The sequence below is a fragment of the Stegodyphus dumicola genome, chromosome 9, assembly GCF_044657685.1.
Source record: "Stegodyphus dumicola isolate Sdum_Otavi_A_Nest chromosome 9, ASM4465768v1".
Classification (NCBI taxonomy): Eukaryota; Metazoa; Arthropoda; class Arachnida; order Araneae; family Eresidae; genus Stegodyphus; species Stegodyphus dumicola.
In genome coordinates this window covers 88,199,242-88,225,060 of record NC_140776.1, presented here as the reverse complement: position 1 = coordinate 88,225,060, position 25,819 = coordinate 88,199,242, and the positions used below count along the sequence as shown (strand labels likewise).

General features: G+C 31.4%; 1 protein-coding gene across 3 annotated transcripts in view; it reads left to right on the top strand.

Moving 5' to 3' along the window:
• Positions 1-25,819, top strand: part of APC7 (anaphase-promoting complex subunit 7) — a 109,965-nt gene that overhangs the window by 35,995 nt on the left and 48,151 nt on the right. For all 3 annotated transcript variants that reach the window (XM_085823730.1, XM_085823732.1, XM_085823731.1), the window contains exons 8-10: positions 12,226-12,321; positions 16,556-16,644; positions 20,882-20,996. In XM_085823730.1, coding sequence (XP_085679856.1) covers positions 12,226-12,321; positions 16,556-16,644; positions 20,882-20,996 — 300 coding nt within the window. The remainder of the gene's footprint in view (positions 1-12,225; positions 12,322-16,555; positions 16,645-20,881; positions 20,997-25,819) is intronic.

The following is a 25,819-nucleotide window of genomic DNA, read 5'->3' as shown; positions in this document are numbered from 1 at the left end:
AGTCAGTCAGATAGAAGTTTAAAAGAACAAATCGCTGTTTATTTGATTTGGTAGATGTAAAAAGGGTCTATGTGACAAAAGTCAAATTTTACAGGAGCAATAAAAATTTACCATACTCTTCACAAGAATGTCAGAAGTCAACAGTAAAAAATTATGAGATTGATGTAACTGAGAGTCCAAGTAATTCAGCACTTTTTTAATGTTTTAGTTATTCATCCCTCCTACCTCCATAACTCAGTAATTTCTAAAAAAATTTACACATATGCCCTTTTTACAATTTGTGATATTTTTTTCTTCCCTGATTGGGCACAAAATAGAAAAAACATTCATTGTTATGAAACACTTGTTACTGTTTATGAAAACTGATGTCAAGGAAAGATGATATAGCTTTCGAAAAACATTATTAAAAAAAATCTGATGTATTATACCACATGACTTCCTTGTACAGAATATTAAATGATACACATTTTTTCCTGCACTTCATTTAAACTTATTGAATTGAATTAAGCTACTTCATTGGTAGTGCATAAACCACAATAGAATAAATACACTCTTTAAAATTCACTATATTTATTTACCATAGCAACGCTGTGGCACTAGGTTCACTTAACAGTGTTGCATCTTATTCATTTTATTACTTAGAATACACAATAATCTGAAGAATTATCTTATCATTGCCACACGTTCTATTCAAATATTATAATAAATCTAAAATAATATATAAAAGAAATTAAATGAAAAAGAAACAGTTTTTTACTGATGAGATTCAGCACCGCTTACCTAATGTACATGCGCTACTCGTAAACATTTTGCTCTGCCTAAGACAGACTGGCAACAATATTTGCTGCTAATACAAAACACTTATTTTCTTGAATTTCATTAGAGATATATTTCTCATTCAATTAATTTAATTCTCAGTTCACGGCAAGGCAAAAATAATAAAAACTCAAAATGTTTCATTAAAAATTGAAAGACATAGAAAACATAAAACACTAAATACAGTTAAAACAGTATAAAAAACATTTTTACAATTAAAATTAGAGTTTCTCCACAAAAACAAGCAATTTAGCCAGCAGGCAAGAAGGCAGATTTTTCAGTGCGCAAAACTAAAAGTTTTCTTTCAGTCCCACTTGGCAAAAAGACACTGAAGATGCAGACTAAAGACTTAATTTACTATTCTGCTAAGTTTCAAATGTAAACAAACATGGCTGCTATGGTAAGAAAAATTAAGCTTAGCTGCATTTAAACAACTAAATTTAAAAAGTCAGCGTTATATTTTCAAATTTTCACAGGACTAGTTTCAATAGTTTTACCAAACCCTCCTATGCTATAGGATTTTTTGCAAAAGAGTGCATATATACCCACTCTGTTACTTGGCTCCATGAGCTCAGTTTTTTTATTCTTATATGTTGGTAAATTGTGAATTTTTTTTTGCTTTAAAAGTGATCGAATTATGATGTTCTTATCTTCTGGTTAAGGTTTGTATGCTTTTAACTAATCTGCGTGCAATAGTTGCAGAATTATCAACTATATAAAAGTTGTTCAAGTGTGGCAAAGCCTAATTTTTTTACCATAGCAGTGATATTTGTTTACATTTGAAACTTAGCAGAATAGGGATTTAAGTCAGTTTCCACACCTTCAGTAATTTTTTGCCAAATGCAACCAAAAGTAAACTTTAAGTTTCGCACACCGAAAAATCTGCCTTCTTGCCTGCTGGTCGAGCTGCTTGTTTTTGCAGAAACTCTAATTTTAATTGCAAAATTTATTAACTTGTTTTAACTGTATTTGGTGTCTTATGTTTTTCTATATATTTCAATTTTTAATAAAGATATTTTGAGATTTTATGTATTTTTGCCTTGCCATAAGTTGAAAACTGAATTAATTGAATAAGAAATATATCGCTAATGAAATTCGAAGAAATAAGTTTAAATGAAACGGAGCACAAAATGCATATAATTTAATATTCTGTACAAGGTAGTCGTGATGTACAGATCAGAATTTTTTAAAATGTGATTTAAAAACTGATAAACAGCAGTTCATATATTTCATTTTTTACAATAATTAAACCAACTTATTGAGAATTAATTGGATTTACATAAAACCAAAACATTATCAACACTTAAATTAAAATGCTTAGAAACATTTTTTATTTAATTTGACTTGTAGTCCTATTCTTGCTTTATAGTGGAATTGCAAGTCATTCATTTACTTAATTTTACATTATTTTTTTTTATATATATCCAAGATTATTATTTTTTTTTTAATGCAAAAATACATTTTTGTGAGCTTTTCGGTTAGTTGAATGCCACATAATTGAGCTTTTACTGTACATGTTTTCCAATTTTATGAAAGTAGGACATTTCTCTAAAATTTCTTATAAACCGAAATGATATAAAGAGAACAAGTAATTATGATTAATTTATGAGGAGAAAAGTTTTGAGCATACCTAGATAATGAGTAATAAAGCTTGCTAAATAAGACTAAAAACAAGAACATGATATGATAAATGTGCAACTGATGTAAACATGAATAATACTTTTGCTGTGAAGTATTGCTTTCTAACTTTAAAAGAAAGAGTAAAGCTTAGAAGTGATGACATAGTATTGATAAGAGTTAGAGATGATCGTAATGATGTAATTACTTTTTTGAACTGAGATAACTGAGTGAGTTATTCAAGATTAGGTAATGATGAATTAAATCAAACTGATGCTGATTGATTTAAAGGTTTGATAATGATGTATTATGTGATCTACTGCTTCTAGTTAGATTATTGCTTCCACAGTTTTTTGCAGATCATGTTGAAGATACATTAATAGAAGTGATGACTATTTTTTGTATGCTACATAATAATCATAATGTAAAAGACTAATTCTTAAAAACAACCCTTTTAAGTGCCATTCTTGTTTTCGTTTTGTAAAATTATAAGAAATGTTATGGAATTAAAAATTTAATAGGTTATTAATTTTATAGAATAATTTTCATTTATGTATTCTTATTTATATTTAAAAATAGTGTTGTGGTGCCAACTAAGAAATAAATAACTAACTAGAAGCAGTAGATCACATACTACATCATTACCAAAGATTTAGTAGTAGAAGATGCAACAGGATGTTGGAGAGAGAGATCATCATTTGTATCTATCAGAACTCAGTTTCTCCTGTTGCATGCCCCAATATTAAAGGTTTGTTATCTGCTCTGGCTGGTGTGCAGAGCTTGAAATACATAAGTACACCTGACTATTTAGACTATCATATTTTTTTCTGTCTCACAGCATTAGTCATACTTTTCTTCAAAAAATCGTAAACAGAGGTCAAAAAATTTTTTTTAAATTTATCTCATAAAAAGGGAGGAGCATTAGTTTAAGTCTTTAATAAGAACAAAATTGCATAAAACAAACTTTATTATTGAGCATATAAAAGTATTCTATAGTTTATTGCATTAATATTCTGTAGTCATATTTCTATGCAGTTTGACAAATATAGAAGTTATATTTAATTTATGTGTTCATTAGTATGTGTAAAAGTACGTTGTGAATTAAATATACTGTAGATACATTAGGTATTTTTTTGGAAGCAGGAGTGATGAAACATAAGCAACGCCTTCAGCAGGAATTGCACTACGGACCTCTGAAATACGCGCCCTGTGTGCAGACCACCACATTAAGAAGGTGGGAGAAATACCTTATATACTCCTCCTTTTAAAGGGTGACTGGGGTTTTTGGGTGACACAATCACCAAATTCTGGGTCTGGAGAATGATCATCCACCACCCTTTTAGTTCAGGCGCCACTGTAGAGACATTAAGTACTTTTGGAAGCAGGCATGATGAAAAATGAGGATCGCCTTCACTGGGAATTGAACCATGGACCTCTGGAATATGCACCCAGCATGCAGACCACTACACTACGAAGGCACGTTAAGAAGGCGACAGAAATAATACTATAGTGTAAATTGTAGTGTATCAGTAATGCTGGGCCTGCATCGCTGCTGGTGCAACAGGTACAGCCTTAGATTGCAAATATCCTAATGCAGGCATTGCATCATTGTTGTTGTAGTAGGCCATGTGTTAAAGTGTGCTATTTTTATGTTAAGGACTAATCCAACAATAAATAACATCTAAATGCACCATTGTTAGTTTTTTTTTTGGGGGGGGATAAAATATTTTCTGTTCTCCCCCCTTAAATATTAATAATTTTCTTTTATAAAACTTGTATACGTGTTGGGATTATTTCATAAGATTTGGTGTGGACTGATAGAATAAGTGGATAGCAGCAATCAACTGATTTCTGTATTATTTTATTACAGCAGCTATTTCTTATTTTATGGTATGTGCTAATTTCTAGAGCTATGACAACTACATCCCTTTTATGAGATTTTTTAAAAAAATTTTATCAGATAACTTATATGTCATTGTATACTAACAATTATTTTGGTAAATGCTTATCTATAGCGTACTAAAGGTAATGAACAATGCTGTTTTTGTGTAAAAGTACTAATTTGCTTTGAAAACCGATTTTGCGTAATAATAGTGTTGGGTTAAAGTAACTCTGAGTGACTAAATGCATATTTTGGTATTGTTAATAGTATATTACTGATGTGCCATGCAAAGAGATATCTCTTAGAATATTAATAAATTGTATTGTTGCATAGCTACAGTGCAGTCATGTGTCTATGGCTGTGTTGGGAATGTTAAATCTTGAACCAGTAATGGTTCAATATTCAGTAAGAAATATAAATATATATAGCTGATATAAATTTATAAAAATATCCTACCTTAAAGTAAATTATGACATTTTAAAATATAAATAAATAAGATTATTAATTCTTTTTCACATCAGTATTAACACTTTCTCTGCCAATCTTGCACCAATGCGCGATGTGGCATGAATACTAAAGGGCCAGTCACAGGCCAGCACATGGTGTGGAGTGATGGCTCAGTAACCAGTCATGTGTGTTCACATTGAAGAGCTGCTCAACATTTATTCTGTGCTTCAGTCTGCATTATATGTTAGTTGTGCCTGCTGGTATTGGTGTGGAATAAAAGTTAGAAACTAGTTGTAAAGATATGTGATTTCAAATTTATAGCTTTTTAGTTGTTATTAAAAGAAATCTTGTAATATGAGTTGTAAAGACAATAGTTCTGTAGGGCTTTCATGCCCCAAAACAGAATTTCAATTTAATAAACCTCTAACAGATGATGAAAGTGCAGTTTTGTTGGCTGAGCTTACAGACAAGTACCTGAGTCATGTTTCTTATGACAACAATGAAGAATTCCTCCCTTCCTATGGTACCCATGATATATCATATTCTGAAGAGGAAAAGTTGCAAGATGGGCAGTAAGCAACATGATTTTGCTGTGATGGGAAATATAATTTGGGAAAATGACCCCACAGCAGCTGAAGAATTTTCTTTCACAAAATCATTGTTGCAACTTGTTTCAGGTGACATTTGAACTGATTACTTTCATCATATATTTACCAAACTATCTTTGATGAAGTAAATGTTCAAACCAGTGAATATGCCCATAAAGTACTTTGTTGCCATGAAACAAAGAAACATTCTAGAATTAATGTTTGGAAGGTAAAGATGAAATACTGGTATTTGTGGAATTAATTTTACATATGGGAACTACAAGAATAAACCATATTCAAGGTTATTGGAAAAACAATACTTTTTTTGTATTGAGTGTATTCTCATATAGTATGAGCAAAAATCATTTTCTTTTATTACTGAGGATGATGCACTTCACAAAAATCCCAGAGAAATATGCTGAACTTCCAAAAGATCGTCTGTGTAAAATACAGTGAATTTTTGTTCAACACATGATTGGCTGGAATATATTGCCAAGAGAGATTAGTTTAGATGTGTTGATGATATTGTGGTGTGGACAATTCATTTTTAATACAGTACAAAATCCGAAATCCGGATGGCCAATATCTGGAATAATCTAAAATCCAGACTCCAAAACCACTAACAACTTTTTTCTCGTAGGCTTTATACATGCACATTTAATTCCCCCTCCCCTCCACACATAATAAAACATCTGGAGAGTCCCGATTCTTAATTTCACTTCTACACTAAATAAAATACCTTGTAATTGAAGAAACAATAATTTTAGCATAAATTTGCACAATCAGTAATTTGGCTCATTGCTGCGTATTGGCTCTATTGCTGCGTATCTGCTTGGGACAAATCTCAAACCGAAACATTCCACATAGGTACATCGTTGATCTGATGCCAACCTGGCGAATCATTATTTATTATACTTCCCTTTCATCACTGCATTTTTATCAAAACATGACAACTCTAGTAATGACTCATGTAGCGATGACTAAACAATTTTTTATGTTAGTAACTGAATAATAAAGGAGCATGGTAACCTTTTATGTTGACATTATGCTTGGCGATGATTACAGGTTTAAATTAAATGTGCTAAAAAATGTTGACGAGGAAAAATTTACCAAAATTTTTAAAAATAAATTTTGATGATGATATTCATAGACCCAAAGATTACATTTAGGGCTATTTGAATTAAAAATAACTGATTTGTTGTTCACATAAACCCAGAACCAGTGACAGGGCTCGTATGGCTGCATCGAGTCGCAGAATTTAGGACCCACAAGAGACTGCGTCAGGCAGTATGGTATCTAGAACTGGCCCTCGATAAGGCTTAAGTATATGTGGAAATTTATTTATTCAGAACTCTGATAAGCCTTAAGCATATGCAAGAAATAGATATAAGTATAATAAATAACTAAACAATTCAGGCTTAATTGTCTCCGTGCGTGATAGAAGCAAGATAAAATTTAATGGAACAACTTCTTGTTAGTCACCAAGCTCATGATGCATAGCCAAATATGTATAGTGAAAGATAGCTAAATTTGATGATGATAGCTGCTAATTTCAAAGGTTTTCGTATATTGCAAAACAAAGGTGAAATGTCTTAATCAGCGGATTTTGTAAAGAAATGTGGAGAAGCGATAATAAATGAAGATGGTATAAAAGAAGTTTTTCATTGTGATTACAATGCTTTTCAATCATAAATCAATTAATGAATGGCAAAATTTGTAGTATGGTTCTAGATCCAGAAAATACCACTACTGATAGTGAAGAAAATGACAGAGAAGTTACTGAAAATGAAAAAATTCTGATTGACAAGTTAGTTGGAATTCTCGAAACAGCAATTACAGGACTTCAACAATGTAGCTGAATAAGAGATTATGTCTGTCTACAGAATTAAAGAGAAAGTACAGTCAAAAGTCGTTAGTTCAGACACCCATAATCCGGAATAATCTATTATCCGGACCTCAAAGCTAGAAACTTTCTGCGCATGCGTCAACTCGACGCATGCGCGTAAGACCCTTACGGCTGCGAATATGCGTGTGCGTGTGCACAAAATACGTTTACGAATGCGCATTTAATGTATAACAGACGGTATAAGCTAAGCTAAAATTATCTAATTCAGTTAATGTTGCAGATTGCGTTTTTCCTTAATCTTCGAATTGGATTCGGCTTATTATTTTTTGCAGGCTGTTAGAGCAATTTTATAAAAGTAAGCTTGAACTTTCGATTATGTCAAATAGAATTTCTGATATGTATTTACTAATATGCAAAGGATCTACAAAGCGAAAGTATGTTTCGAAGTCCATTAAACAAACAGTGGAATTGCTGCAAAAAATGGATAAAGGCATATCCTTTGTTTATCTAAACTTTAACATTTGTTTATCTTTAACGCCGCGGCACGCAATGAATTGGAAGTTGATCTGTCAGCACTATCCTTATCTTCAGGGCAGATGTTTTTATTTTATTTGGCTTATAATTCCTTACTAGATGTAATATTTCATCTCGATGTACTCCGTCTTTGATATGATTTTAATCAAATTCCTCGTCATTATAATTCGCTTCCGATAGCGAAGAAAGTGACAGAGGTTATTGAAAACGAAAAAATTTCGATTGACAAATTAGTTGGTATTCTCGACACAGCAATTGACTTGAACAGCGGAACTTTGTAACTGAACAAGAAATTATGCCTGTTTATAGAATTAAAGAGAATGTATTATCACATAAAAAATGAAGCAACTTAAACAACTTACATTGAAAGAAATGTTTAATAAAGTAAACAAATAAATATTAAGCTCTTTTTTTTTTTTTTTTTTGTAAATTTTGATACCCTTTAGATCATAATTGTTCTTTATTTCATAAATTACGGTTTCGTATTTTTAATTTTATAATTTCTGCATGCCATCATACCAGATTTAAACTGATGATCTATAATCCGGAAAAATCGACAATCTGGAATCGCCAAAGTCCCGACGAGTCCGGATTAACGACTTTTGACTGTATTAGCACAAAAAATGAAGCAACTTAAACAATTTACATTGAAAGAAATGTTTAATAAGGTAAACAAATAAATATTAAGCTTTTGTTTGTAAATTTTGACACCCTTTAGATCATAAATACTTCATTATTTCATAAATTTAGATTTCATATTTTTAATTTTATAATTTCTACATGCCATCTAGATTTAAACTGATAATCTAATATCCGGAAAAATCTCAAATCTGGAATCACCGAAGTCCCAACGAGTCTTGATTTCTGACTTTGTACTGTAGTATATTCCAAACAAAAGTCATAAATATGGTTTCAAGTTATATATATGATTATAAAACCTAATGGTATTATTATCAAATTTATGGTGTATACTGCCATGATAGATGATTTAGATAGGAAAGGGCATGCACCAAACATAGTGCTGAATTTATTGAAAGAAATGCTAAGTATTAGGCATAGTGTATTTATGGACAGTTGCTGTAATAGCTATAAATTGACAAAATATTTTCTAGATAAAAAAATGTATTTTACTGGGACAATAAGAAAAAACGGGAAGACATTTCCGAAGAGGTTAGTGCGAAAAAATTAAGAAAGGCAAAACTGTAGTAAAGTGTGCTAATGGTATAATGATTGGCAAATGGAAAGGTAAGTTACATTTCTAATAAATACAAAAATGATGTTGTAGAAACGATAAGCAAAAAAGGTGAAATAAAATCAAAACCACAACCTGTTATACAATACAGTAAACAGGGTTCGTACGGTCCTTACGTTTTTTGGAATGGATTTTTGGTCCTTAAAAATCCTTAATTTCGGCCAAAGTCATCAGAAGGTCTTTTATTTTAATCATCAGAAATTTCTGTCTGTTTTTAGGACTGCCATTTTGAGTGTGAATTCACATTTTGGAGTAATATTTTTGGCGATTTGCTGACAATTATGGTTATCTTTTGAATGGGTTCATGGATTATAATTTGTTCCTATTTCTAATATAAATGGTGGGATACTCGAGTTTTTGAGTAGGAAGTGAAACATGAGCATTTCGAAATTATTTAATTTTTTCTTATGAAGAGCTCTTAAACAGCTTAAAGTCTGCTTACTATTTACTAAAGCTCTAGACTGAGCAAGTATGTGACAAAATGAGGTATAAAATAATATCAACATAAAACTAACTGTTAGTAAAACGTAAATAAAATGTCACTTATCTCCTTTCAAATATGTTCAGTTTTTATAAGTGTAAAATATATAATGCTCCTTGATAAATTTCATATATTTTATTCTCAGACTTAATAATAATTTTGTTAATTAAGTCATGTTTAATAATAATGCATCCTACTTACGGATCTATTTTATTTTTAGGATGTATTACAAAAGTGAAGTTCAGGTATAGATAATATTTTTAATTGAATTTATTCAGTTCCTATTCGCTCATAGGTCCTTAATGTTTTTCATTAATGGTCCTTAAAAGAACTTAATTTCCGTGTGCAGAAATGCATACGAACCCTGAATAAATTTATGGCAGGTATTGGTAAGCAAGATTAAATGCATGCCTCTTATCCATGTGAGAGAAAAGCTATTAGATGGCCTTCCAAAGTATTTGTGCATATTTTGTAATTAATGATTTCAAACTGGCACTTTTTCTAGGACAAATATTCCACTAAAAATATGTCACTTTATGACTTTCATTTATCGGTAGTTAGGTGTTTATTGAAAGCAGAACCTGTCCTTTGTGCCATTGTGTTTAATTCAGCTGAATTAGAATATACTCAAACGATAGGAAGATGGGAAGATATTGCAAAAGTTGCTATTCCCAGGCAAAACTAAAAGATGCTATTTATATCTGCAAAGTTTGTGATAAATTTCCCGGTTATTGCGTAGATTGTACGAAGGTGACATAAATAAAATATTTAAAAGTATTGTTTACTGTAATAATATCATTGTAACCAACTTACAATAATTCTTTTATATTAAAAGCATGTTAACGTATCAAACAAAAATAATGCATTTTGTCCCTTATTTTCATTATTTTGTTTAATTTACATTTGTAAATGATAAAGTATCATACAAAAATAATGCATTTTGTCCCTTATTTTCATTAATTTTTCTCATTTTTACACATCATGTGCCACCCCATAATTTGGCATTTGCAAGATAATTTTACCTGTAGTGCCTATCATGCACTGTCACGTAGTCAAAATATTCTATCAGGAAAGATCTAAATATTGCTTAGTAATTAGTATGATATGCATAATTATGATCTATTACCACTTTTCAATTATATTTGTTATAAAAAGTAAGTGGCCTTAATGGAAAAACCCATTTCTATGGTGGGACAATAGCTATCAACATATCTTCGCTTGACCAGCAAAGTGAAAATAGCTGATTTTGTGAATGAGACTTCAATTCAATGTTGATGATAGGTGAATTAGTTGCAACAAATTTGTTGTTTTTCTGCTGTAAGTACAGAGAGTTTCTGTGAAGCCATTTGTGTAAATTCAGTGTTAATAGCAGCAAAATATATATAACATATTTGACATATAATATAACATGATTTTCTTGCCATAAAGGCAGGGGCATATCTAGGTATGGCAGGCAGAACATTTGCAATGCATGCCATTGGCAGGGAGCACTAGTTGGTGCACTTGGTATCCTTGAAACCAAATTAAAAAGAGGTAAACGTATTTTTAAATATTCTAAAGGGGACGCAATTTAATTTCTTGCCATGGATGCCATTTTATATAGATATGCCACTGTATAAAGACAAATAATATCCGTAAAGCCATTTATTATATTTTTATTTCATACTTTATAATATCTGTGTCTATATATTTGTATCTTTCATGCATAGTAAATGTGTTACTTTCTGATTTACACTACACTTTGATGCTAAAGATAGATACAGAAATTTTTTAATCTACTTTAAAAGTGACAATCCTGAAATGTAGCATGTAACAAATATATTGGCAATTAAATATACCGATAATTATTAATTATATACTATGTATTAAAAAAAACTTTGCAACCTAAGATATTGGGTCGAAGATGAAAACAATCTATTATACTGTGGAATAGAAAAATGTTTCAGTTAGTGTAGAACTTTTATTAATTAAAAACTATTGCTTAATGTATTAAAAATGTTTTTCATTTCTTATTGTTTTTAAATAACTGAAAGTCAAAAACATTCAATTGAACTAAACTTGAGTGTTTGAGTGAACTAAACTTGAGTGTTTGAAAATGGAAAATTCTATGTTTAGTTGTAAATGAAGTACACTTGTAGATTAAGTACTCCTATTTCCCCAAAATATATCATCTTGTCTTCTGAGATGGAGAATGATCTGGTCATTCATAGTTTTGGATTTTAATTTGTATTTTTATATAGTGTAGCTTGGCATATGTAATATATTTGTCACTTTTCATTTTGCTATAAAATCAAATTAAAGTTGACAAATTCTATTCTATGATTTCTTTAAAATAAGAGGGTTTACTTTAAAGTCAAATAATAAATGCTCTTCAGTTTTATTAACTACTTAAACTTCTAAGTTATTAAATAAACAAGAGAATAAAATACTCATGATAGTCGGCCATTTTTTCTGATATCTTTTATGTATTATTTTATTAAATGTTGTTTAAAAATTAAAACTTGGTGAATAAAATCATATAAATTTAATGTAAATTTCATAAAGTATCAGTGCTTTGTAACATGAAAATGAAATCAGCTGTAGAAGGACTGTTAAAATATTTCTTTTATCGAGGCTATCTGCCAAATTTGAGAAACTCAGTTAAAAAATGCATATATTACGATTTTTGTTTTACTGGTGCATTAAATAAGACATTATTATTATAATGTAATGTGTTTGGATCAAATGTTTAAAGTTAGTTATTTCTTTTTCCCCTCCATTCAGACTCATTTAAGAGATAACAGTGACGTTCTTGTTTCACTTGGTGAAGCTTACTATTATAATGGAGATTTTCAAAATGCCATGTTAATATTAGAGAGGGTAAGTTCCCTTTTCTTTGACAACTTTCTGTTCTTTATATATTAATTCAAGTTATTTCTCTTTATATTATTGTGCATCCTATAAAGTCTTAATATCCAGAATATTTTAATTCCAAAAAGCTTAAATAATTTTTAAAATTATTTTGAGTGCAATTTTATGATCTACACTATCTTATAGTGATACAACATACATATGAATATATTAAAACGCAGCAGTATGCTTGTCTGAATATCTTAAATAATGTTAGTGCATTGTAAGTCCTCAGTTTACAGCTGCCATAGCTTCTACTATTTGAATAAGATTTTCAATTAAGTTTGTGTCAGCATCTATGATTGTTTTGCACTGTTCCACTATGGGAAGGAACAGTGCAAAACTGTGTATGGGGAACAGCTACATATTGGTTTGTGGCCAGTTTGTTCTGGCTCATAACTTATGCTCCACCTGATTCCAGAGATGTTAAAAAATGGATTGAAAATGGGACTTCGGTTTGTCCAGTTGAGTTCACCTACTCTCATTTCCTCAAACCATGCAGGAATGAACTTGATGAATGGACATTTCATCATGCTAAAAAGAAATGTGCTAGTTCTGAATTTTAGCTATGGGACAGAAGAAAGGAATTATCCATTGTTGCCACTTAGCCTTCAACATTCTGGTTTCTGAGCAAAAAATCTAGCAGATCAAGAAAAATAGACCTATATAAGAACTATTTCACCATCAAACTTCTCATTGAGGATAACATATTGTGAAGTAGTATTCTGGCAATCACTACGTGTACACACATGAGTTAGATCTACACTACTTACAGCATGATTCACACTCTATAAGATATTCTTCCATATTCTAGTTTCCATTCACAGCATACTTTATCCATTGTAGTTAGTGATGGGCAACTTCAGTACTTTCTTCTACCCGGTACGAGAGTAACGGGTACAGAAAAGTACCCGGTACAAAATACCCGTTACTCAAGTAACCGTTACTTTGAAAAGTACCGAAAACCGATTTCAAGTACCGAGATTCAAGAACAGGGCGTGAAAAATCGAAGATTATTTGCTATAGCAAATAAACATGCCAGGATAAATGTTATATAGGAATCTTAGGAGTGTAAGGGATTATAAGAGTCCATTTAGATAATACTGAAAATATATGCACTTCTGCTGAAATCTGAAGTGAATTAGTATAAGTAAAAATAATTTATTGATGATGGTAATTTTAAAAGAATGTGATAAGTCCATTTAAAAGTATAAGGATGTGATATTAAGAAATTTGTAGAATTTTAGGGTAACTAAATATGAATTTGTTGATTTAGATCTTTTTATATGTATTTTTGCTTGAGTTATGTAATTTAAACTGAAAATCACGATCATATATTTCTGATGGAATGTCAAAGTTCATTTGTATTAAAAAAAAATGCATGAGGAATGAAAGTAAATAGGAAAGTACATTTGGATCATATTATTACCATGATTTTAGAGTTATGCCTTCATGTGTTCTATTCAACAAGATTTATTTAATGCAGACCAACACAAAAATATTCAAAAATACCTTGTTTTACAACATTTATTTCCCTTAATTAACTTAAATATCATTTCTCATTTTCTAAGGCTTTCCTTTAAGGGGACGGTGGACTTTAAAATAGCTAAAAATCACCCGAAATATTGAATTTTTTTTTTACTCTCACAATATTCCATTTACGTAACTACATCATATGCAAAAATCCGAGTTAAAATATTCTAATTTTTAAATAAGTTACAAGCATTTAAAATGTGTAAAAAATGTAAACTTTGCTCTTTAAATTCTGGAGAAAAATCTAAAGAAATGTATTTCAACAGTTATTTACTGATGTAATAATTTATATATTTGCTCAAAAGAAGTGTTTATTTTTGAAAAAAAGGCTAAAAATATCAGTATTGAATTTAACTTTGTTTATGTGAATGCTATAGGCCTAGAACAGGAGGAAACAATCTTGTTTTCTCTACTCATTGCAAAAAAGCATGATCAACGTCGCTTGAACCAAAGCAAAAAGAGAAGTTTACCTGCTTGGGGAAAAAAAAAAAAAAAAAAAAAAAAAAAACAGAAATAGTAAAAAAATATTGTAAAATATTAAAAGATAATGTAAATCTAACAAATGAAGGTGAAACATATGATGCCAGTGAATTTTAAAAATTTCATTGGATATAATGCATAAATTGTTTCTACCTCAAACTTCGCTTAGAAAGTCCTCCACGAAGGCATCCCTCCCTTTAGGCAGATAGCCCTCGTGTGCTTTGCCATAATTAAATTATCCAATCCAATCTTCAAACTTCGAATCACGAACGAATTTGCCATATGTTTATTTTTCTCATATTAATATTATAAGATTAAAAATAGTTAAATGATACGAAAATGTTATCTAATGTCTACATATTCATATTTAAAGTTAAATTACTGTTTCTCATGACCATGTATTAAAGGTAAGTTTGAAGAAAAACTTTAAACTCGGTTTTCTCAAAAAAAATTTTTTCGCAGTTTGTATGTCTTGAAAATGCTCCATGCGTCTTATTTTTAGTCAAAAATAAATTATATTTGGAAGAAACTATTTTGTTATATGTTACAATAGATCTGTGTATGCATTTTGGGATATGAGGTTATTAAAAAGTTTAAACTTGTGATAATGTTTAACAGAAGGAGGTATTTTTCCGAAAACTGGGTTTAAGTTCACAAAAATCCTTTTTAAAAAGTTCTGATCCATCATATTCAATAACGGATACACAGAAACCTTTGTCAAGTCTTGGACAAACTTAAAAATTAGGAAAGAATATGGAAAAATAGCGCGCAAGGAGGATTTTAAATCTTTAATTAAAATTATTAATTATTTGTTTTAAAAAGATTTAATTTAAAATAAATTAAACTTTTGAACATATATTTTATAAACTGATGTTATAAAACGTATATCTATAAAATTTCTTATTGAAAACACAAAAACTTAAAGAACTAATTTTTAAAGCCCACCATCCACTAGTTAAGGATGTAATGTTTACAATTATTTTCAGCATTCGTACGAATTCTGTGTATAAAATAAACATTTGCTTTAACAAAATGCAAATATAACAAGTAATATAACCGTTATTTCCGGTAGGTTATTATAACTACCACATATAAAATGATCATTTTGCTTTAGTTTACATTTTTTCCATTCCCAAAATCATGTAGGAGACGCACCGACCCATGTATCTTGTTACCCGGGTGACATCACTACCAGCAACCAATGGCCCGCTTTTTCCGTTCCTCGCCTAACCTTTAATATTAAAGAACCTTGGTAAAACCTCAGAGATAAAATGCTCATTAATGAGCATTGATTTCATGTCAGATTTAGCTTAGCTTGTGTTATATATTCATTTTGAGAGTAGTAGTTGGTGTACCATATTTAATAAGAGTTCATGTTCCTTTTATTGGATCATAACATGCATTGGATGATACTACTTAACTTCCCAGTGTATGTCTCATCATTAGGCACAGTATAGTGTTAACACATGTGTATAGGGACCTAGGATAGTTTATTTAATGTTGTATGAAAAAATTAATGTAATACTTAATTTTTTATAATTTTATATAATCAACGAATTTACTTACAAAAATACTAAAACTTGTAATATTTTTTCAAATTTATTTCATTTCAAATAAAAATGTTAAGTTTGGTGAATTCATAAAATTTTATTCTTTATTTCGCATATTTAATGATGCTTCTGCATTATTGGAATTCATTACAGTAGGACTGCATTTTTGCATGAAATATGAGAAACAGCATTAGATGTAAATAATAAATATTCTTAGTTTCTGTGTAGTTAAACAAATGATTAATCAATAATGTCTAGTGTTAAAATGCAACTGAGTTAGTGCACTGCTTTTCCTTATAAAAATTTATATTTGTATATGATTATAAGGATAATCTGTATGTAATTGCAAGAGTAATGAGATAAAAGGGTATAAACTCTTTTTCGTGCTTTAGATGTACATTTTTTAGATAAATTGAATTAATTGAACGATTTCTAACTAAAATAAACATTTGCATATAAAAGCCTGTTCAAAATTTGTTATTTTATGTATCTGTCCAATTTTGTAGCAGAACAGTGAACTGTACAGACATTGTAACCTCTAAACTCTTGTGATACTTTTTTTTTATTATTTTTATAACCCTTTATTAAATTAAAATGAAGTATAATGTATGGCTTACTTCTGTGTCTTTCTCTTTTTTAAGGCTCATTGTTCTGATCCCTTGTTAGTGAGAGGAATGGATGTTTATGCAGCACTATTAGCAAAAGAGAAAAAAATGAAAGAATTAGAAAGGTAATTCTGCAATTTTAAATTTCCTTTTTTCTTTCCAGGTTTTTTTTAAAATTTATTTTAGTTTTTTATTTTTATTTGTTACATCTTAAGTATATAATGTATTGTTATGAATTTTGTACATAGGTAGATGATGTTAGTGCAATTAAATGTGGAATTATATTTTACTGTGTAATGTAACGTTAAAAAGTCTAGAGACAAGCTGTGGTGGAAAAGTAAAAAGACAAAGGCAAATCCATTTAACATTGAGTAAATGTGTTGGCAATATGGTTTTGTGACAAACTTTTGTCCCCAAATTTGGTGAGAAATCGCCCAAAATTGCCAAACTTGGCGAGATTTTGGTCTAGTCCGTTTACCACATCATATGTATTGTATCACCATAATAGGTATTGTAATTGAATTAATATAATTGATCATTATATTGAGCTGTAACCATAATTCAACGTTCATATTGCCTTCCAAGAAGCAGAGTGTGCTAGAAATATCTTAGCAGCTGGGTGAAAACTATATAAGGCCAGAGAGAGTGTCTGCTCTCAGTTATTGTTAGTGTGAGTTGTTAGATCAGTGTGAGTTCAGAGTATTGAAATATCTCCGGGTAAAGAGAAAGTATTAAAATATCTTTGTCTTTAGATGCGTTTTGCATTGTATTGTGTTTAACGTTCTTAGTATTTCGAAGTGTAGTTACTGATTGTACTCTGTGATACTCTGAACACCTGTATCAGTATTTCTGTGAAAAATTTGCATTCAATCTATTGTGAACCTGTATGCACACAACAGTATTTTGGCAGTCATTTCAAATTAGGACTCGAAGTGGACAAGTAGAGATATTCACCAAAACTTATTTTAAGCCGTTTGAATACAAACTGAACTTCTAGAGTGGGCAGATCTTTTTTTTTTTTTTTTTTTCATTTTTATTTATTCATTAATTTATTTCAATATATATTGAAAGGATTATTAGTCTTCCCCCTCCCTGTTGTATTTGTAACATTTTGCGAAATTTATGGGGCGAATGAGGAATATATTTCATCTTGTAATGCTGAGGTCATCAAAATGTTCTTTCCTTCTATTTACCATAGACTGCATTCCGAGTCTTTCCTCTCTATAAATTTTAAAGTGACTCAGTTTTTATCTGGCTGTTTGAATACAAATTTAAAAAATTTGTAACTTACCTGTTTTGATTTAATCTAAGATTAAATAATTTATGTGAATGTTCAAAAAGAGTGCCTCAGGATGTGGAATATTTAATTTTATCATGCCCTACATTTGATGGCCCTAGATTATGCTTACAGAACGATTTGAAAATGTTCGGAGTGACTTGGCCAGTGAACTTAACTGTTTTTCCAGACTGCTTTTCTCTGCTTTTGTTCATTTTATTTATACATGTAATTTTTATGAAAACGAGTTTGTCTTTACGATTTTACGATCATAATCCATTTTTTATGATTTTTTTTTCCTTTTTCAAGTGTTTTTAGTGATTTTTGTCGAAATTTTAGAATTTTTCGCCAATTCAGCGATTTTTGCCAATTGCATCGTGTTTTACCGCCAACTACCAACTACTTCGAATCCAGTAACCTGCGGTTTCTCCCACTCTTTTCTTTGTGGGTGCTAGATTATTTTTTCACGTTCGCTTCAGCAGCAAGGAAATTACTCAGCTCGGACTCAGCGAGCGTGGATTTTGTCGCATTCTGTTTTTTTTTTTTTTTTTTTTGTTTGCATGTGCTACAAATTTTCTTAATACGTCGTTGTTACGAAATGAGTTAAAAAAAAAACCGTATTCTCAATATTTTCGGCCTGCCTACAAAGCCGAATTTCCAACAATTAAAGAATCCTTCAAAGGAAATAACTATGCATTTTGCAACGTGTGCGTGTGTGACTTCATAATAAGTCACGGTGGAAGAAGCGACATCGTGAAGCATGTTAAGTCTAAAAAGCATGGAGTTAATGCTTTGGCTTCGACAACGTCAAAGAAAGTGGATGATTTTTTTTTTTAATTCAGCTACAAATTCGGATGCCGATGTCATCAATGGCAGCAACGACAGCCATTGGAAGCTTTATCCCATCGTTGTCACATATTTCTGTGATGTTCCTAATGAAATGAAAACTATCTTTTGCGTCTTCCATTTTAAATGGAGACGCTATGGGGGAAAATATTGCCTCCTTGGTAATTAATGAGTTGAAACAACTTAACATCCCAATATCAAACTACTAACAAGAGTTTTATGTGCTATTCTCGCAATTCCACATAGTAATGCTGAGTGCGAGAGAGTCTTCAGTGTTGTGAAGAAAAACAAAACTATGTTTCGTTCTTCAATTTCACCAAAACCTCTAGAAAACATTTTAATTGCTAAATGTTATGAGGAAACTAATTGTTATGATAGGAAATTTTCCAAAGAATTTTTGGCTAAAGCCAAAAAATGCACTCTAAATTCGATGCAATAATTTTTTTGTGTAACATTAAGTTCTTGTTTTATGTTTCCTAATAAATTTTTTAGTTACTACTTAATTGAGATTTACTAATGCAAGTACAATTTTCTTTTTTCTATTTGTATAAATTGTTATTTTTTTAATATCAAAGCATGATATTAATTCTTCGTGTTCTTCTGAATTTTGGAGAAATCTTCTGAATTTTTATCTTTAGAGGTTGGCAGGTATTCATGTAACTTTTAATGTTTCAGTTAACTTACTTCTGTAAGCCCCGTGTTGTACATATGTGGTGCACGGGGAGTCTGTATGCTTTCAAAGAAATAATAATAATAATAAAACATAGGTAAGTCAAAGTGTGTTAATCCAGCTTTGCCTCATGAATAGGAATTATCTAAATAATGAAAATAAATATATATTTAAAGTATAAAAATCAGATAAATGAAATTAAAATGGGAATTAATATTTAAATAATGTGAAAAATAAAAAATAAACTTTGAATAGTTAATAATAGCTACTGATGTATGTTCATATGTTATCTTTATATGTAGTAAATTATTCTATTTTGATAGCACAGAAAAGAAATTATTTTATCAAAAATATGTATAACATCTTCCAAATAAAATTAAAAATGTATAAATTCATAAAAATTCTGATCTCTAGAATCATTTTACCTTCTAATTATAAATTTGTTGTATATCCTGCCTTTCAAAATAAATGTTTTACTGATGCATTTAGAGATATAACATTTTCAACAGTATTGACTTGACGAGAAACCTATTAAAAAATCTCACGTTTTTTACTTTTTTCAGTTTATGTCTCATGGCATATATGTCCAACACCACCAACATACAAGTTATAACATGTTGCAATAATTAAATAAAGAATTATTCATCAATTCCATATCATTATTAAATTAAAACTGGAAACTACTCACTGCAGTCATAGATTAGTATCTAATGCTTGTTTCGTTGTCATGCAGTTTAGCTACAAATAAAAACCTGATGTACATAGTACTTATAAATAATAACTTCATTTACAAAACATGAGAAAAATGCATTATCAATATGCACACTTTTTAATGTTCATGATATTTAATGTTCTTACAAGCTGTCTGTTAAACCTGATGCACAGTATTGTGAGTAATAACTGAAACATGTACAAAAGTGAAAGTAAGTTATTAAAATTGTTTGCTGAAAGTTCATTTGATGACTTTTTTTTTCTTAAGTTATATCTGCAGACTGCACACCGACCTTGAAGAATGACCTATTCCTAATAAGATAAAAAAAGGCCTATAAAACTTAATACTTATTAAAAAAAGTATAAGGCAACACATAATTGTGAATTATAGCTGTTCAACTTCAATATTTAAATGAAGTAATGCATTTTCAATCTTACATATGCTGTATCAGATATAATATTAGAATTGTAATTTTTGTGTCCCAAAACAGTGAGTATTAAAACAAAATTTATGTGGTGCGTCTGACAAAAAAGGTTAGCTAAAGTATTTTCAATATCAGTTTATTATAATTTCTGAAATAATGAAGTGTAGTTTTTAATTAACTGTATTGGAATTGTTAAAATTGTAATTTTAACTTGTGTCATTAATACTGAATACCTGAACTTTTATTGTGTTACCTCAACAATGTTTTCAATTTTTAAAAGCATATTTAGAAAGCTCTAGATAATTTTTAGAATTGTATGTCATTGCGTAAATTTTAAAATAAGCATCTTCAAATGGTTCTTTCATTTAAAAAATGATTCCCCCTATATATATGTGTGTCACAAACTTAAATGCTTCTGAAATACTTTTTTACAGTTTAACTGCACATTTGATCTCCATTAATGACAATGTTCCTGAACCATGGATTGCTATGGCATACTTCTGTTATGTGGCAAAGAAAGGTACCAAAGCCGTGAATTTTGCCCAAAAGGTACTTTTTGTTAAGTTCATTAGATTAATGAATGCATTTCTTTTCCTTTTATAATTTGATTCTAAACTTTTAAACAGTAGTTAATTCTGATGAACTACACTGGTGTGCAAAAATTAAGGAAGAAGTCGAAAAAGTAGCATATCAGCTGAACGAAGAGGTAGAGCGGACAGAAAGACCAATCAGGAGATTAAGTAAGGTGATGTACGGTAGCACATGCGCAGATATGCAGGTAGACGTAATGGGGAAGTGTCTGAGTAGTGTAAAGCATGTTGTCGGTGTAAGATCAGTATTTCTGGCAAAGAGATTGCATGCCGTATAGCAGTTAAAATCACACTGAGTTGCTGCCTCAGCGAGAAATGGCAAATAATCAATCTGTTAGACGACATCTGGATGCTTTTACCTGAGGTCGAATCATTGGGAAGTTGGAGGAAGGCCGCAGTGTGACAAGTGTGGCTGCAGAGTTCGGAATTGCTCACACCATTGTTTCACGACTTTGGAGACAATTTCAAACTACAGGAACAGCTATTCGGGGGTTTAGTAGTGGTCGTCCACGAGGAACCACACCCGCAGATGACCGGTATATTGCCTTACAGGCCAGAAGAAACAGGCGGCAGACAGCGGGAGAAATCGCTAGACACATGACACAGGCGACTGGATGACCAATATCGTGTTTTACCGTGGCCAGAAGACTGCATGGTGGTGGTCTGTTTGCACGACGCCCTGTACGGTGTGTACCTCTAACGCCTGCCCATCGGAGAAGGCGTTTGTCGTGACCATGCATGCGCAGTTTAGCCGAACGGCCTGCAACGCCTCTCTCTCATGAGGCTTACTAGAGAAGAGTAGTTAGTAGGTAGTAGCGAAGTAACGAAGGAAACGTGTTGTATGTCAGCTTAGATGCAAAATATGCAGTTATACTTGTATGTTAATCGTTTGTACTTATTATTTTATTTTGTGTGTTAATAAAGTTTTGTGCCATTGAAATGGCTGGTTTTTGCAAGGCCCACATTACGATACGCCTACGGTAGGAATTAAATACATATCCAGAATCTACACGTCGAGGAAGAAGGATATGACAGTGGTGTCAGAACAGGAGGATATGTCATTCTGCAAAGTTCACGGATAAATGCGTGAGTCTTCAGAAAGGTAAGAAATTTGTTCAATTTATTCTGTGGTAAAGTGGAATTCAAGGTTACAAAAATGGCTGAAGAGCTAACGAAATCTAAGAAAGAACGGAAAGTTATTCGTTCAGCCATTACTAATGTAACAAATGCTATTAAATCATTAATTGCATTCGGTAACCTTGAAGACCTTGAAGAATCACTGGAAATTTTAAAAGTAAAAGCTATTTCTTTGAGAGCGTTAGACGAAAAAATTAAAACTTTGACTGATGTTAATGACATTGAAACCGAAGTCGAAAGTGCCTTGGAATATGAAGAAAAAATTGCGAAATGGAGCTTTAGAGGCACAAAATAATTGAAAGAAAAAAGAAATAGCAATAATTCGCTAGTTTCTAATGGTTCTTCTAATGATAGTAACAATTTATCTATTTCTGGTGTCGCTAAAAGTTCTGACTATAATGTTAAATTGCCAAAGATTATGATTGATAAATTTTATGGGAATGCTGAAATGTAGCAGACATTTTACAATTCTTTTGACACGGCAATAAATCAAAACGAAAAACTATCTAAAGTAGATAAGTTTAATTACTTGCGTAGCCTGTTAGGCGGTGCAGCTTTAAAAACAATAGAAGGCTTTTCTTTATCTCCAGAAAACTACGACGAAGCTTTTAAAATTCTCAAAGAGAAGTATGGTCGAAAAGATCTCCTTATTAATTCTTACATGCATAAACTTTTAAATTTACGGCCTGTCCGAAGTTCTAATGACATTAATTCTTTGAGGGAATTATATGATACCTGCAACGTACAAGTAAGGTCACTAAATTCGATAGGGGTCAAGACCGAATCATATGGAAAGTTACTATACCCTTTGTTAATGAAATGCATACCTCAGGATATAACGCTTGATTTTGCTCGTCAAAACGCAGATGAGGAAACTTTTAATGTCGACAACCTCATGAAATTTCTAAAACTGGAAATTGAAAGTCGCGAATGAACTTCATTAAATTTATTTTATTCTAAGAGTCACGCTAATTCTCTTGGAAGGCATTCACAACCAAATGAAAAGCGAAACAACTTCCACACTCGGAATTCATTCAACGCCAACAAATTTGGCGCCAGCTATTCTCCTAACGTAAGCAAAATTGCAGTTGTTCAAACTTCCCCTTGCTTATTTTGCGAAAGCGAAAATCATGCTTCGGAAAAATGCGTTATGTCTCCGGAAGAAAGGAAAAAGAGTTTAAGGGCTTCTAATCGGTGCTTTCTTTGTTTCGAAAGGAACCGTAGAATAAAAAATTGCCCTTCTCAATTAAAATGTTTAAAATGTAATTCTAAGTATCATAATATATTGTCGCATGAAGATAAGGAAAGGGTTGCTAAAGAAGAAATTAAGAATAATTCTAACGCTGTAACTGCAAAGATTTCTTCTAAATATTTTACTGCGAATCAAGAAGTTAAAGAATTAATAATACACCACATGGAAGTATTATCCTCACGTCAGCTTTCGGGCAAGCTTTAAAAGCTCCTCTCATTAACCTACCTTTAGTAATGTATTCTGAAAATGATAAATTTATGTCACCTATTTTTATAACATGTGCAATGGTGGATAAGTTATGTAATGATTTACTCTTGTCGTTAAATACTTTTAATGAGTTAAGGGGAGATGATAAAAGAAAGTTTAATTTTGAATGTAGAAATGTAAACATTGCTACTGATAGTTTCAGTGAAATGCCTTTTCATGAAACTGAAAATTTTGAGGAAATACTTAACCATGATAGGGTAAACCTAATTAATGAAAAATGTAATGAAACTGTTAAGATAATAGAATGTTGTGCTCTTGTATATGAAGATACAGGTAAGGATGATTCCAAAGGTAGCACGAGACATGATCAATGTGTTTCGGATTCAGAACTGTTTCGAGTGCAACAAATGAATGACCCATCTTTAAAAACATGCTGGCAAAATGTTAAGAACATAAGTAATAACTTTATTGTTATTGACAATTTTTTGTATTATAAAGATAAAGTTCTAGGAGAAAGAGTTTACCAGTTAGTCGTTCCCAAAGAAAGAAGAAAACAAATTTTGGACTTAGCTCATTCTAGCTTATGGGGAAGTCACCTGCGAACCAAGAAGACAGCCGAACATTTGAGATATTTGTTCTATTGGCCTGAAACCAAGAAAGATGTAAATGAATACTGCAGTGCTTGTACTTCTTGTCAACTTCAAGCGAAAAAGCGTCCCTTTGATGAAGTTCCGATTACGCCAGTAACACGTCGTAAAGAACCATTCCAGGTAATTAATGTGGATATCCTAGGACCTGTACAACCGAGCTGTAGAGGTTAAAATATATTCTGTGTGCTTTGATATATGTACAAGGTGGCCCAAAGCGGTGCCATTGAAGAATTTGAATGCCAAAGCAACATGCGATGCATTGTTGCAAATCTTTTCATGCACAGGAATTCCTCAGATTGTTGCTTCAGATCAAGGAACTAATTTTACTGCTTCGTTGACCCGAGAGTTTTTGAAAAGGATCGTCCCCAAGGTTCTCGACTCCTTATCATCCAAGTTCAAATGGCCTGATAGAAAGATTTAATGCTGTTTTAAAGGGAATGATACATCATACCGTTAGGGAACATTCCAAAGATTGGGAGAAACATCTACCATACTTACTTTGGGCTTATCGAGAAGTTCCTAATGCTACGACTGGTGTTAGTCCGTTCCAAATGCTTTATGGAAGACGTCCTAATGGCCCGTTGTCTATTTTGAAATCGTCATGGACTAATGAAACTCCTGTTCCTCATGGACTTAACTGCTCATTCTAGCTTATGGGGAAGTCACCTGCGAACCAAGAAGGCAGCCGAATGTTTGAGATATTCGTTCTATTGACCTGAAACCAAGAAAGATGTTATCTGAATGATTTGAAGATGAAATTGGAAAAAGCTGCTGAATACGCAGGACTTACAGATGTTGGAAAGCAACAAGCTTATGCATTCTACCGTAACCGAAAGACTCGTCATAAAGAATTCAAGGAAGGTGACAGGGTTATAGTTTTAATCCCTGATAGCCAAAACAAAGTTTATGCCAGATGGACGGGACCTGCTACGATCATCAAAAAGCATACTAAAGTTACATAGTACAAATGCCTGACAATTCATCGAAGCATGTTCACGCAAACAAGATACGAGAGTTCAATACCGCTGTGAATAATGTCGGTGTGATATACGATACAGATATTGATTTCGGCAAAGTTGGAAACGTTCCAAGAATTGTTCCATGGAAAGCAAAAGAACACTATTCTAATGAAGAATGTGATTTTACGCAGCTTGAAACGCATAAGAAGAAAGAACTTGTGAAAATTTTAGGAAGGCATAAGAACCTAAGAACTGGTATTCCGAAAATCGCCAATGTGAGAGAACACAGCATCAAACTGAAACCTGGAAGTATGCCAAGAAAGCAGAAACCGTATCGAATACCTGAAGTTCTAAGAAATGAAGTTGATCGACAAATAGATGAGCTATTGCAGCTAGAGCTAATTGTTGAGTCGGAGAGTGAATATGCACATCCGGTAGTTTATGTGTCAACAAAATGGAACCATAACATTATGTGTAGACTAAAAGACTATGCTGAGTTTATTGATGACGTGACTTAAAATGACATGATAATATTCCCCAGTGAGTGAAGCATGACTGACGTTATGAGCCGTATGAC